The 16,108-nt window shown below is 37.5% G+C and overlaps 1 protein-coding gene across 1 annotated transcript in view; it reads left to right on the plus strand.

Annotated features, from left to right (window-relative positions):
* Nucleotides 1-6,071: 6,071 nt before the first annotated feature.
* Nucleotides 6,072-16,108, plus strand: part of MYBPC3 (myosin binding protein C3) — a 63,619-nt gene continuing 53,582 nt past the window's right edge. The window contains exons 1-2 of the mRNA XM_050896779.1: nucleotides 6,072-6,173; nucleotides 15,196-15,462. Coding sequence (XP_050752736.1) covers nucleotides 6,149-6,173; nucleotides 15,196-15,462 — 292 coding nt within the window. The 5' untranslated portion in view covers nucleotides 6,072-6,148. The remainder of the gene's footprint in view (nucleotides 6,174-15,195; nucleotides 15,463-16,108) is intronic.

Raw genomic sequence — 16,108 nt, forward strand, 5'->3', positions numbered from 1 at the left:
TCTGTGCTTTAAGGGCTCCCTCTGAGCTTTTGTTTTAACTCCCCAGCAGCAGAGCAGCAGTGCTCTTTGTATGAGAAGCTCTTTGACCACTGATGCCTTTGTGCAGAATGCTCCGATGCCTCTGCCTTATGCAAAATGAAGAATGTTTGGGTGCTGAGCTGGGCATTTGTGTATACAAATCAGTTTGGGTTTCTTTTAGATTTAACTAACTCATTTTCTGAGTTTTGAGTGTTTGCTTTTAGAAACATAATTCTAGAATTCTTAGGACATTCCCTCTTCCACTTTTTCCCAACCACCAACACTCTCTACTCTGTTCCTTTCTCAGCCAGTCCCAGCTATCTACTCCTAGCACTTCGTTCAGCTTTTCTCCATCTCTAGACTCAGCCACCAGATGCCTCCATATTTAGTAGATCCCAGTTGCTTTATTCTCAATGTCAGGTTTCAACTTTTGCCCGGCTAGTCTTATTTCTTCCTCTCAGACCAACTTTTCTCACATGTGCCTCCAGTCAGCTTCTCTTTATGCGAATGGTTCTCAGTTCCAATATATTTGTTCAGTCATTTATAGTTTTCCCATCCCACATCCTCTTACAGTTTCAGTCTTATCACCTACTGAATCCCAGTTCTCTTCCCTCCCTCCCATTTGTACCCCAGCTCCCCATTCAATATTCTTGTCCTTTGAGGATCTATTTCAAACCCCTCCCACAACCTCTAGCCTCAATTTTCTTCTCCCCACCCGTACCCTTCAATCACATTTTTTAATTTCCTTGTCCCACTCTACTTGGTGTGTTCCCTTCTCTCTCTGAAGCTCCAATTCTTTGCCCCCCCAGCTCTCCCCTCCATTTTGTATGTGCCTGAGTGAGATGCTATTTGGAGTACAGGACATACATGCTGTTTGCTTTTAGTTCAAGTGTGTGGATTCAGCCCAAGCCCCAGAGTAGCCCAGAGATAAATGCAGAGAAAATTCTGCTGACTCCTACACTGCAACCAATTGACACAGTCAAAACTTCTTCAGAGGATAAAATCTAGAAAGTTCTCACTGAGCATATGTAGACTGCATTTTTTTCTGTAGTCTAGAATATAGAGCAACTCAGGTTGGTTATCATGAAGCCAGTTAAAAGTACATCCCTGAAATGAAAGCAAATTAACTGTCAAATGTCCAGAAAGGTCTCAAATATGGGGTGTAAAGTGTAGGGATACAAAATGGTTGTGCAAATGGTTTCGTGGGGTGCAGCACTTCAGCGAATGACTCCTGCTGGACCTGTGCTCTGCACTGAGCCAGCTCAGCTATCCCACCATTCACACCAGTAGATCTGCAGCCCCTGGAACCGAGAGTTAATTATACTATCTTGTCCTCAGAAACTGCTGAATCACAGAGGTGGTGATATTTTCACAAAACAAAACTAAGAGGCAGAGAGACAAATAAACAGAGAAAGAGACAAGAAATGAAATGGCAAAACAGAAACTAAAAGCAAAAAAAGCCCAAAGTAGAAAAGTAATATATAGATGTTCCACCTGGATAGCTACATTTGGGCAAAGTTGTAACCATCTAAAAACATAGCCTTTTAACAGGAAGGTGGATAGTCTTATTAGAAGGAGGTGCTACTAACTTTGTCTATAAATAGTAAATCCTCGGGTTTCTTTGCATAAGCCATGCTGCAACTCTCCAAAATCAGGAAGATATATCACACAGCCTGTCACTGCAGGCCACCTATTACTGTCGTTTTTTAACTTGACTTTGAACTACCTGATGGAAGTCACTGTCTGAGGCACAGAACAATAACTTCAGACTTGCAAGACAATTCCTCTGACAAGGAAGGACACCCTTTTCCCTCTCATTCATTTTTTTAGCAAAGCCCCAGAGACATTCGTTACGTGTTGCTTCACTATGCTTGTACATCAGTTTCATTTGAACATAGGATGAAACTTCACACACTTTCTAAAAAATTGCCTAGTGTTGCGGTGCACTGGTAAGTGGTTATCACAAACCACTACACATCTATTTTGGGCCAGTGTAGCCATCGCTATCATATATTTCATTTGCATAGCAGTTTTGTTATTAAAAGTGGCTACATAAATAAATAGATATAATGTAGAAAATGCTAGAAAAAAGTTTACTATTACAACAATGCTGCCACCTGGTAACCAGAAGTGTAATAGCAGAGAAAACATTCATTTTGCTCTGTCTTGAACATGCAGACACTATTTTAAATAACATTTAAAATCACAGAAGCTGCAAAGTTATAACTGGAATAGGATCGTTTCCCTGCATCAGATTAAATCATTCTCGTGGCTCTGTTTCATTGTGGGGAAGAAGTAACTCATACTCTCCCCAGATTATCTTGATTCTGAATCCTGGAAAGTATCTATGGAGAATAACCAGCTAAGGGATTGACTCACCACAGTACTTGAATTAAATATGCCTGATTTTGAGCACACAAGTAGTCAGAATTAAGTCCATGTTTAAAGTTATTCATGTCCTCCAGTAGCTTGCTGAATTAAAACTATACCACTAAACGTTTACAGAAAGAATCAAATCTACAGTGAGAAAGATATGGAATAGATAAAATGAAATTCTGAGAAAAGAGATCCAAAGAAAATAAGATGTCAGGTGTTGTCATAGGTGGAAAATCCATTCATGAAAAGGAAAATGCTACAACCACATTAAATAAGGAATATTTATTTAAACAGAAAAAAACACATATAAAGGTTGGGAAACATGAATGCATTGGGAAAAGGTTCCCAGGCATTTACGAGAGTCCATAACTCTTCAAGTCTAAAATAGTTTCTAAGTATCTGTGATAAATAAGCAGGAGAGAGTGCAAAACAGAATAAACTTATTTACATGATCCCAGCGAGCATCATTGGGATGAACTCCTGCATGCTGTACTCCCTACATTAATAAAGAGATGCAGGGTATATTGTCTAGCTTTCCTTTCTAATACACAGTGCGAATGCTTCATCATCTCATTATATATTTTTAGTGACCTATTATGCTAGCATATTAGATTTTTTAAATTAGCATAAACTTCTTTCAAATTCACTAGGAAATAATGGCTCATAGACAGTTACTGGGGTACTACCCTCAAACAACACACCCTTAGAATTCAATCTAACGAATGACTGTATCATCTCCTTTGAATGGCAACACAGTTTAGATCATCCCATAAATTTCCAGAGAAACATAGGAATGCAATTATTCTGCAAGCCATGTGATGGCAGGATGAACTCCCCATTTGCCCTGGAGGAAGCAGGACCCTTCCATCGCTGTCAAAGTGACGGAAGTGACCTCTTACAGACATGCTGTTGTCAGACACATGCCTGACAATTTTACAGAAAAATACCTGACAATAAGAAAGCGGCAAATAGAGGAAAATGTTTCCATATGTAACGTCAGGTTTAAAAGTGCTTTAATGTAGATTTACACAGCTGTATTTTTTGTCCTAAAAAATTGGAGGTGCTGTAACAAAAGTATAGAAAACAACCAGCATTCAGACACTGAATGGCAATTTCTGTTCTCCCAGAACAAGAGGATATTCAAATTAAAAGTTGGAAAGTACAGAAACAATAATAGAATTCCTATTTTTATAATGTGTATTTCAACAGTGGAATCACCACTATTGGCAAGTATCGAGTCCAAGGACTTAATGTCATGTTAGAGAGAAATGAGTACTTAGGTGAATCAATAATATTGAGAGTTCCAAGAACTTAGAAGAAATATTTAAGAAGTACTTAAGCCAATATCTATTAGCATTCAGAATGAGTTCTGTGTTAGTTATGCATTATCCCATATTTAATTATTCCAAGGTTCTCAGTTCTTGCTTTGAAGCACCTCCTACTGGACACTCACAGAGAACAAATACAGGCTTGGAGTATATGATAAATGCCACATGCCTGCATTTTAAAGAGTTTGTATGTAAGTATATATTTCCTTTAAACCCATACAGATGGGTTTATTTCTACTTACACTATTTTAATTAATGGTAATCAAGGTCTATGGTGCTAACTCTAAAAAAAACTTCAGAACTGAACAATCTTTTGAATCCAAATCTAACATAACATGTCAGCATACTATGTATTTTATCAAATCAAGAACCTCAGAACATAGCATATAGGCTTTCAGTAAAAACAATTATTTGCTAACAGGTGAGGGACAAGGGATGAAGTATCAAAACTAACTTCTCTAGGGAAAATGATTCCTGAGGAAGATTAGCATATTCTGATGGCAACTACAAGAGGTTCATGTTTTAAATGCTGCAGAAGTGGCTTCTAGCAAGTTAATTTTCTTTGTAAACATTATTTCAAGGATACATACTAGGAGGCAACTAAGTTGAGAAGAAGCGTAGCTCTGATCACAGTCCACCTCTGGATAACCTGCATAGATTTTTTTTTCTTTCTCCATATCAGTCCATGGTAGCTCTGTCTCCTGTGGCCTCCATTGTCTAAGGTTGCAGGGAGACAACTCTCTTCCCAGAAGGGATCTGGATGCCGTTCCAACAGCGTGTTGGGGATCAGCTCTGGAGAGAAGAGGGAGTTAATGGTAGCTCTCTAATAGGGAGAAATATTTAAGAAAGGAATAACAATCTTCACTAGTCAAGTGACAGATTTTTCATACTGTGACACCCAAGCCCTTTGAAAGAGTTCAAGCCAAAGCAAGTAGCTGAGATTTCCTGACTCCCAGCGAAATGCCTTAAGCACGGGATAGTAGGTCAAAAACATATCATGCTAACTTGTGCTCCACTAGAAACAGAGGCAACGGAAAACGTATACAGGTCACATCCTGCCCATCTTCCTCACTCATATGTAAAAAATTCCTTCAGGGGAAGGACAGGAGGTATTTGGCCCAAAATCAGGAGAGGCAGCAGCAGTCATTCTTGCATGTTCACATTTGTCCTATCAGTCTACCCAGAGAGTCAGATGTGAGAGACAGACACAAAGTACAGTGACTGATGGGCTGCGTGCGCACTCATCTATTCTGAGCTCCCTGCCAAAAGCAGAAATCCTTTAGATTGAGGTTTTTACAGGCTAGGAAAACTGGAAAAACTGAAAACCACATTGTTTAAAAAATCTTTTTTCAGTGCTAGTGGTAGCTAAAATGTGCTAAATGTTTGGCCTACAGAGTTTCTCTGATAAAGCTCAAAACTCAAAATGAGACAGAAAAAGTGTCAGGAAATGGATATATCACCAAGTCAATAAAGGGATGATTGTCCAAAGTTACTATCTTGACATATGCTAAATGTATGAATAAATAAGAAGCAATGACTGGAGCATGAAATGGCAATACCAGAGTAATTTTCTAGTGAGATTTCCCCCAGATCTTTTCTATATAATTAAGCAAAATTAAAACTTCTAGAGGTACCTAATAGAATCTTGGAACTATTTTTTAAACGGTACTTAAGAAAGAAAAAAATTTGCTCATTTTCAAGAAGTGTATGCTTCAGATCAATGGGTGGACGGGGAGGGAGGACTGAAACTATTTAAGTACTGTCATGCTTTCTAGTTGTGACTGCAAATGTCAGTAATGTATAAGTGTCTCTGAAAAAGAGAGTTCTTTCCTGAAGGTTCACATTTAGTTCTACAAACACAGTCTTCGGTAGAAGAGCAAAAAAAAGAAACAAGAACAAAGCTCTCTGAGGGGCTGTTCAGTTCTGACCCAATTATAACAATAACAAAGACTGAAATAGGTAGCAAGAATGCAAGCAGATACATACTTAGAGTAAGTACAGAACCAGCATACGGGAGACGTAACTATCAGATCTAGTTTGCTGAATGTGCTATAAACATGGCAGTGTAGGAATTTTAAATGCAATACACACGTGAAGCTGGAAAATGTCCTGTACGCATGTGCAACATCAGACTGTGCTCTGGTTTGTACCAACAGATCAGTGGTAGCCAGACTTGGGTGGTTTGAGCTCTCTGGCTCCTGGAACTTGGCTATATTTATCCCAGCTAACGTAGCCTGTCAAGTGTGTCCTGCTGTTGATAAGGTGCCGTAGTTGACAACAGTGAGGGATCAAGGGGGAGGAGCAGGATGGGGGCTTCCACCAAGTGTTTCTTTAGGGGGTCTCAAAAGCCCTGCAGTCTCATTCCTGTTTAGCTCGGACCCTGCTTTCTAGATACAACTGGGAGCTTCATCAGAAACAAAGTGAAGATGCCAGAGCCTGTAAAGAAAACAGGTAAGGATTATAACTGACACAAAACCTTCGAACAGCTTGACAGAGAAAAATGTGAGTAGCTTTTGTATGCTAGAGAAATGAGATGCCTCAGTGGAAAAAAAAATAGAGAGGAAAAAGAGACGATATTTTATGAAGTTATAAATATAAGAGATGTTGAGTGATCTTGCAGAGAAATCAGTAACTAGTTTGGCAACCCTCAGCCACAGAATTTTCTCAAGAGACTTTGGATGAGGAACGAATAGAGGTGAAATGTGTTTAATTCTCAGATTCTTTTCAGTACTCATTTCTTTTTCCAGTCACCTTTAGGACTCTGAAAAAAGCTTGTAGTCTCTCTCTTGGGCAGTTAGGCAGTATAAACCTCTCCTGCTTTTGTTTTGGTTTTTTTCCCTGATAATTTCAAGGAAGTGTTATCGGCAAACTTTGATGGTATTGGTTGTTAGTGAATTCTCTGTGAAAAAGAAAGCAAATGGCACCTGGTTCAGAGCTTATTCTTTCTAGTTCTTCCAGCCAGTGACAGCAGAGCTCTAGGAAAAAAGAAGACACTGTACTGTAAAGAATATATGCATATTTGTTTTCACTCAGCCTCCTCCATGCTTTCCCCTTGAGCCAGAAGATAACTAGCCGTTTTCAGAAAGCCAAGGTCACAGAGCCCAGTGCAAGTCCTGCCCCACTAGAAAAACATCAGGAAAAGATTTCAGATTTAGGAAAGTTCTAATTTAAAATTGAGAAATAAGGAATCACTCAGAGGCTGCCCACATAGGAAAGAAAGGGAGGCCTAGGATGGGGTGTAAGGTGCAAAGAATCTGTTTGTCTGAGAAGGAGGAAGAGAGCCTGGGAAGCAGAGGTAGGGAGACTTTAGCTTCAGGACACCTGTGTGTAGGTAGAGGAAGATGTCTCAGGAGCACTTTGTGTCCACAATTAAGTTTGGAAAAAAAGTTGTCAAAAGCTGAATTTATGATTGTTTGAAAAGTGTACACATATCCAGTACACAGGGCTGGAGAAAATTGTACGAAATCTGGGATTCTTCACTTCTAGAGCTCTCACTTCACCGATTCCAGTGTATACCCAGAGTCACTATTACTTGAATGTACAGTACAAAGTGCGTGATTTTTTAATAACGTGCAGTTTCCAAAGTTAGTCAACAATAGCTGTTGATACTTACTAATGTAGGCCTTTGTGCTTTGCAAAGGACTGAACAGGCATCAGTCTCCTGTTAGGCTGGTCAATGGGAAAATCTCCTATGGTCACCACAACAAAAGAAGAACTTGTTAAGAAGAACTTTCATTTTGGCCAAAATATTTGGAATCAGCCACTGCCAGAGGCAGAGCACAAATCCAGCCCGTATTACCTATTAAGAACTGCAAAGCACTAAAGCATGATTAACTCCCAACAAGACTCTATGTTCCCTCTATATGATAACTCTAAAGCAACAGTGGTGTCACCAATCCTTCAATTTTATCACAACTATAACATCATTTGATGTTCTTAAAGCTACAATTTCTGAAATTAGATGGAAGTAGAATCATATATAAAAAAGAAGTATATACCAGACCTTGTAATTGTAGCAAAAACCTTGAAAATACAAGCTGTAAAGTTTCAGCAATCACCCCAAAAATAAGACATTCATAATCATATACTGTTTTTAAAGTCACATGATTTTTGAGATTTATTGAGATGTCTAATGCTTGTGATTGATAATGCTGGCAAAAAGAAATATGACAGAATAGGCAAAATTTGACAATGATGTGATCACCTAGGCATTGTGACTTTTGAGTTCTAATGGTTTAACTGCCTTGAAATCAACATTTTCAGTCTCTGTGGATGAGAGGCAACTTCTCTGTTTGTGAAGATGCCCACCTTTGCTAGCTAATGGTGAAGAGAAATTCTATTCCAGCTTATTTCTCCAGAGGAATCTAACAGGTATCTAACATCACTAGTCCTACACCATTCTTATGAACAAACCAGCCCAAACACTGTGATTATCGCAGCAGGGGGAGGAAAAGCTCTTACTACCCACTCTGACCGAGACAGAACCAGTCACATGCCCATAACTTCTAGAGGGGATCTTCTCATTCTCCCAAGAGACGTTAATCTCTTTGGTTTTCTATTTCATGTTGTTTATACAGTTCAAGCCATTTCAAGATGGGATAATGTTGAGCATAATCCCAGGAGGGCTGAATAATCATCTAGCAATTCATACAAAGGAAAATGCTTCATGCCAGAGAAAATCAGAGATGTTCTGCCTATATCTGCTATTTTAACAAACCTTTTAACATGTTAAAAAAAAAAAAACAAAAACCCAACAAAAAACCCAACAAACAAACAAAAAACCCACAAAACCTAAAACAGTGAAGTAGATTTTCCAACAGACATTCTTTTACTTTAAACTGTCCAACTAAAATACTTCAGGATAAGGCACTGCACTATTTATTTACAGAATACCAAAAGAACTGTCATAGTTTTCCAGAAAATCTATACACTCCCCAAGAGCAACAGAATTTAGAAGACCTGTAGCAATTTAGCATCAGAGCAAACAATCAAACATTGAAAAGCATCACTTTTTGCAGGATTCTGTTGCAGAAACTTTATGTTCTTCTCCCTTTGATTTAAACATTTCATAGTTAATCTGTGTTCAAAGGCTCGCTTTTTGGAAAGTTTTGATCACTTTTTTTGTTGTGAGAATTCAGAAAGGTTAAAAAAAACCCAACCATTTCCCTAACAATATTTTGTGACATTAAGAGGAAACAGGTGACCTTTTAAACACCAAATTTAGTAGATAAATGGGACTTAATGGGAAATGTGTGCTTTACTATATCTGGAAAAGGAGAAGTCTGGTATTACTCACCTTCTCTGAAAATCAGTCAATTTTTATTCACGTATTTTATAGATTGAGGAGTCTAGATTTTGCAGTTCAAATTAGGAAATTTTATCAAGGGTTTATAAATAACCTGGCTTGTAAGTACATAGAGGCTTTTGGCATTAATAATAATAATAAATGTTGCATAATGAAGAGTAGACTGTAGTATTTTAGTTTGAATATAGGCTCATTGTTTTACATTTCCAAGCACCTAGCAAAGTACTGCTCCATGATAATGAACTTCTGTGCACTACAGTAATACAAAAATAAACAATAATAATTCATATAGATATATTTTCCTCTTTTGTAAGTCAAGATTCAAAGCAAGCTGAACATTATTATCCCCATTTTACAGAAAGTATGATGGATGCATAGAGAGAGAGGCAACTCTGCTTAGTGAAACTATTCCTCGCCTGTTGCTCATATTACAGGAATTTACAATCTCAGCTGCTGAAGTAGGCAAGGAATGATAAGATTGAGCAGTTCAATAGCTTTTGGATCACAGAATGATTAAGTTTGTAATTGCAAGAAGCCACTTAGGTCCTGACTGAGGAATGCGCAGCATCTTTATATAGTTCCTCAGCAAGGAATTTACAAGCTCTGTTACTGAAGTCTGCTTATCCACACTTTGGATTTTAACTCAATGGAAGAGCAAATGGTATAAAAGGAAAACTAGATGCCAAGTGTAAGTACTAAAGCAAAGATAAATTTTCAACATGAAGCCTTAACAAATTAAGGAATTCCAAAAGCTAATACTACTTTTGTAATATTAATTCAATACATTGGCCAGATACATATTTTAATACCAAATACACAGAATGTGCAGTAAGATAACTCAGCTTTGTGGGAGAAAACCTGTGACTTTATTTTTTCTAATTATACTCATCACAGATTTCTGCTGGATATGCATTCAACCAGATACATTAGATTCTCCTAAAACATTTATACCTTTGACAGTTTTTATTTCAGAAAGGCAGAAAAATCATTTGAAAGCCTTATCTAACACACATTCTCCTTAAGTGCTTATCTCCCTCTCCTCCATGTACATATCACAAATAATGAATGATGAAGAGCTGAAGTCAGAGCCACCACTCTGAAAAGCAGGACGAAATAAAAGAAAAAAACAAACAAGAGAATGGCTCTCCTCTATCACTCTATCTAGTTAAAATCACTCTTGTGGAATCCACACTTCTTCCTCACTTTCATTTCAGATACTTCATGCATACTTTGAAATTCAGTGATTTTAGGAAAAAGTTTTCACCTAATGCTTGTGATCCTTAACAAGCCAAATTATTTAGAGAACGTGGTTAGGAATTGAAATTATTCCAGTTATTTAAACACTATTTTAGTATACATCTCATCTCCATTTTTTCTGACAATCATCAAATATGAATGTCTCTTCTAGCTTCTAATACTAAATTTATTCTTATTAGGGATGCAACAGTACTTAGTAGCTACATACTAACAATTTGATGCTGTACAAAGACAACAGAAAAACAGTCTGTGCCTCAAAACAGTTACAAAATAAAAGCCCAGTAAATAGACAGATAGTTCAACAAGAGAGCAAAGGAAACAATGATTAGTACAATAGATAGCGACCTGGATAGTAGCTTAGCCATTTTCTAGGTTTTTGCATAGAGGAGTATGAAAAAGTTTTGAAGCAGAATAGTAAACTACGTTGATGGTGGATGTTAGAAGGAGATTGCTTCAAAGCAGGTCAGAAAGTAAGGAAGAAAGCATGAAGGTGCTAGCATGAAGATTTAATAAATGGCAGCAGTAGGAAGGCAGAACACTAGTTTTATTATTTTATTTAGGTGAAAAGTGAAGGAAATTGTTTTGGGAACTTAAATTATTTCATTCTAGTTTAATTTGGCCAAAAGCAAATATATTTTATATTTCTTCAGCCTCCTGATTGAAAGACTTATTAATAAATTATTATCAAAATGCAATCTGATCGTGAACCTCCAAACAGAGCTTTTTATTACTAATTAATGAAGCTGTAACTCATGTAACATACATAACTGTATGGCTGATGTGTACATCTTCAGGTGTTACAAGACTTCTAAAGGATGGGTGCTGCAGGCAAGTTCTGGTAGCAGCAGCATTAGCCACCGAAAAGTTTTCTGCAAGACTATTGCAGACCACATGCAGCCTGCTTCCTCTTCTGCCTGGGGTAGAAATTTGCTGGTTTACATTACTCAGAAGTTACATGAAGTTCTTTGCATTATGGAAGCTAGAAGCGATTAGGAAGGTCTGGGATATAAGTGAAGTGCTGAAAAATGAGTTAGTACAAAGTGTCTCTAGCCTCATTTTCTTTCATTAGCTCCATGTCCCTCTTCTCTCCCCATGTTAACTCCCCACAGCAATTCCAATTCCATCCCCACAAAACACACACACACACACACACACAGAGCACTAATTGCTCTCCTTGCTTTCAATAATTCCTGTCATCATCAGCACTGGTAACTCACGTGCATCTCTGCCTTCTCTCCAGAATTGCTATAGTATGTTAGTATTAATGTCACCTTTCTCTCCCTTTGTGCAGGGTGGGTTAGATTTTACTGGGAAGCAGAGAGTTAACAAAGTGGGTGGCAGAGGACATGGGCTACTTGGTCATCAGGTGCCCCAGCCCAATGGCTCCTAAGTGCATGTTTAACTGAAGTCTGGATAAACATGTGATAGTGCCTGCGATCTGTCAGTGCCTGACAGGCACAGTGCCTGACAGGCACAAGAGCAGTAAGACATTCCACAACATCACATGAGAGGTGTCACAGTCGTTGGGTTTTCCACAGCCTGATGGTGGTGGTCATATGCAAGAGTGTTTTGAGTATGGGATGGATATATGGAACTCAGAGGGGCGTATCTGCGTAGAAGCCAAATGTTGAAGTGAGAGAGATTGCCAAATGAGGAATGTGTTTCTGATAAAAGCAGGCAAAAGTGAGGCTCTCAGGACAGACAAGAAGTTTTGAATGATGGTGTTTAGGAACATACCTAATGAGGAAATAGCTGGATTAGATTAGTATAACTGCATGAGAAAAAAAATCTGCTGGTGAACTTGGATTTATGTGTTACTTAAAGTAGCAGCCACAATGAAGGAGACCAGGAATAGCTGATCTCTCACTTCTCTTCCTTCTGTTAAGCAGCCCATTTTTCCCCCAGAAGGAAAAATGATGGCATTCTCTTCACATGCTTGTTCAGCAATCTCTTTTCTGCAACAAAGTAATTTCCTGCAAAATCTCCAGCTGTACATGGCTACTTTTCCTTTGCAAATATGAACAGTGAAAGATGAAAGGGAATACAGATGGATAAAAAGAGACACTGCTTTGGACACTGTCACCCACTGACTCTGAATCTTAAGTGCAGGAAAATGACTCTTAGAGTCTCCTTTACCTGTGAAAAAGTGGGTTCTCAACAACTGTTCTTGCAGGCCTTAATTCTCATGGCAGATTTTGGGCTTTTCCAATTTTATGCTTTAGTGGAAGTATTCACAATCATTTTAAGTTGAAACTGAAATAAATCTTTTGGCAGGAAAGGGAGAGAGAGAAAAAAAAAGACAAGGAGACTTACTTGTAAACTTCTACATATATATTTAGATTTCCCAAAAGTCAGAAATATTTTGTAGTGGTGGAGATTTCTCACTGTGCATGTAGTTCTGGCTAACAATCTGTTTTTGTTGAGTCATCTAAAGTAAATGTAAGAAACCTAATCACTTTGCAGGGTGTGCAGCAGATCAGAGGGTTAGTTCCAAGTATGCATGTCTTGAAACGCTGCCATTTGTAGGCTGGAACCTTTACAGGCCACATTGCTGTTAAGTAATTAATATATTTATAGATTCTTTTGTGCTTAAATAGAAGAGTGATGATGATAGCACTCAGAGACAAAAAACATGCCTCTTAGCTGCTTTATCTCTAGTGTCACAGGGAGAGGAGCCAGACAGTAGGTATTTCAGGAGTGGGTTCCAGAACTGACCTGGCTCCCCACTGTGCAGTAGCCTGGTCACCTTTAGGTGTCTTTGGAATCCTGTACATCAAACTTGCTGTCTACAATAACTCTTCTGCAATTATTCATGATACACTGCGTCAAAGTGTACCCTGCTGTGTTATTTACTGAGGTGCAATACTATATCAAAAGATATGCAACTGATAACAGGCATTTGAGTATTATGCTGTAGTATAGAGCCCTATATTCTACACAGCACTATATTCTGTTTAAGAACAATTACACCACTTACAGACCTGAGGTTAGAAAAAACTCAAATAAAAGCATACAGGGACATTCCACTCCCAGAGGAAATTTCACACACTTATGTCTTAACTTGGAAGAACAGCATGCAGAAGACTACAACAGGAGCTCAGTCAAGGCTACTATAGGCTCAGTGCAAATCAAAATTGTTTTTTCATCAAACGTATAAAATGTGGGGGAAAAAAGAAAAAAAGAAAGAGAAAAATGTAATTTAGGTTTTTTATATAACTAAGAGAGGCACAATACAATACATACTACATTCTAAAAGTATTTGTAAGTGATACTTTAATTGATGTTTAAGCAGCTTTGAATCCTTTGCAAAACAATGCAAGAAACATGAACTGTATTATAACTAAAGTCCAAAGGCCATCAGATGAAATCTTTGCAGATGTAACTCCACTGAGGTCAATTAATTTATGCAGTCTGAGGACATGCAGTCTGAGGACATGCTACAGGAATAGAGATTTTGTGCAATGAACAGATGGTATTATTAGTAATATACCATTTATACTAACTAAAGCACCTGTTTGAATATGAATATAAACTATTTCTTTTAAAATGTTTCCATGCCATGTTCCTTTCATTTTTATAAAGCAAAATCAAAAGTTTAAAGCTAATTATAACCATTCCTGTTTGGAAGAGTTCTTGTTGCTGCCCAAGTAGGAGAGCCATAGACAATTTGCTACAGAGGTGACAGATACAATTAAATGTGATGGAATTACTAATATTTTATAAAAGCACAGTTATGCAGGGGTAAGTCAATAAAAAGATGACATAATGATGCACAAAAAACATTGAGTGTATGAATCAGAATGTTAATTACTGGTATTTTTATACATGAACATAGCTCATGGCAGTTAGCAAAAAGGTAACAAATTTCACTAAGACCAAAACATAAGCATAAAATGAAAAACTTGATTCAAAATAAAGTTGAAGAAATCTAAATAGATAAATCAGGGTAAAGAAATTAGTAAAATAAGTTACCTTATTAAAATCTAATCTTGAGAAAGATTAGGATACTCATGGACCAAAATCACGATACATTGCTTGCTTTCCAAATTCCTATCTGTTGTGCTACTTTGATTACATATGAACTAAAACATCAATTGGTTTATGCTTCTTCACCCCATATATTAATAATTTCATTAGTTCTCATTATAAGCATCATAAGTGCTTCTTGACACATAGAGGAAATATTTTGATCCACCTTGTAATTAATTAGAAAACTAGTTGTTGTAGAGTGCTAAGTAGGCAAGTACTTTAACTTTTAATGCTGAACTAAACATTTGAATGCAAACAATAATTCATATTATTTTAGCTGGGATAAAGTTACAAGGGCCATCATAGGAACGTGCATCCCTTTCCACTAAGGCCTTGATCAGTCAAAACAGAAGGACTAAAGATGAACCATTAGTTCATTGTGGTATATTAGGACACAGGTTGCTGCACAAACTGCAATTTTGTTGGAGGAACAGATCCTGATCCTGTTTAACAACTGTATTAAGCAACTGTTAGGACAGAATTAATACTTCTAAATAAAACTGCATGGCAAATTAATGTAGAGAGCTTGATATGTAAGAATACACATCATGCCATCTTGTCATAGATCAAAACATTCACTTATGAAAAATCAGAGCTCATTATGGGGGGAAAGAAAGAGGAAGATGGACAGTGAGATGAGTTTGCTATCCATTCCATTTTATTTCATGACAATAAGGAGAAGATATGACATCTCAGTCAGAGACAGAACTCGGTAAATTCAAAGACAATTCCACAACTTCTCTGTGAAAAGTGTTGTAATTTATATCTTGCATGGGCAGATGGGAGAGAAAGGAGACAGCTGTTGCAGCCACAACAGCTGACTACACCAGATATGCCACAATTGCAAAACAGATTTTAGTGAGCCCTCTCTCTTTTTTTTAGTTTCTGCATTTACCAAGAAGCCGAAGACAACAGAGGTGACAGCCGGAAGCACAGCTGTGTTTGAAGCAGAGACAGAAAAAGCTGGCATCAAGGTGAAGTGGCAGCGAGCTGGCACAGAAATTACTGAAAGTGAGAAATATGTCATCAAGGCAGAAGGAAACAAGCATTCACTGACAATCAATAATGTAGGAAAAGAAGATGATGTGATGTATGCTGTAATAGCTGGAAGTTCCAAGGTCAAATTTGAACTCAAGGTCAAGGAACCAGGTACAGTATTTCCTAAGCAATTCTAATTCCATCAGTATTTCCAGTCCCAGATGCAAACTTCATGAATGAGGCCCATGGAAATTAGCCTATCTTAACACTGTAAAATTTCTCTATCAGCAATACATCTGTTTTTCCCAATTATTTGAAGCTACTTATTAATATTAAGTTGAGGAATACTTTTCCTGTGGCTAAGACACCCATTTCCAGATGTCAGAAGACCACACAGTAGAGATCACAGAGGAAATCTCAAGGTACATCTTCAGAATTCTCTGTCAAGATTTTCAACTTAACTGTTGAAAAGCAAAGCAAAGCAAAGCTAGTCTAACCTAACCTGACCTAAGCTAAGATGCTTGCATCTTAGGCCTGGTATTTTTTTTTTAAGTTATTTTATTTAAATACAAAATTGTAACAATCAACAGAAAATTTACAAGTTATGCTGTAATGTTTTTAGGAGCTCATATGTTCCCCAAAACTGTCTCAAAATCACCTCCCAATAAAAATACATATTTCAAGAGGGACTTGAATACAAAGAGTAACCTTTGTATTATTTGTATATCACCTGTCATTACTACCTCTGTATGCATTAAAGGATCAGTTAGATGGGAAATTGAAAAACTTCCCCAGGCTTTTCCTGGGAAAAACTATA

This window comes from Gymnogyps californianus, chromosome 5 (assembly GCF_018139145.2).
Source record: "Gymnogyps californianus isolate 813 chromosome 5, ASM1813914v2, whole genome shotgun sequence".
In the NCBI taxonomy this organism is placed as follows: Eukaryota; Metazoa; Chordata; class Aves; order Accipitriformes; family Cathartidae; genus Gymnogyps; species Gymnogyps californianus.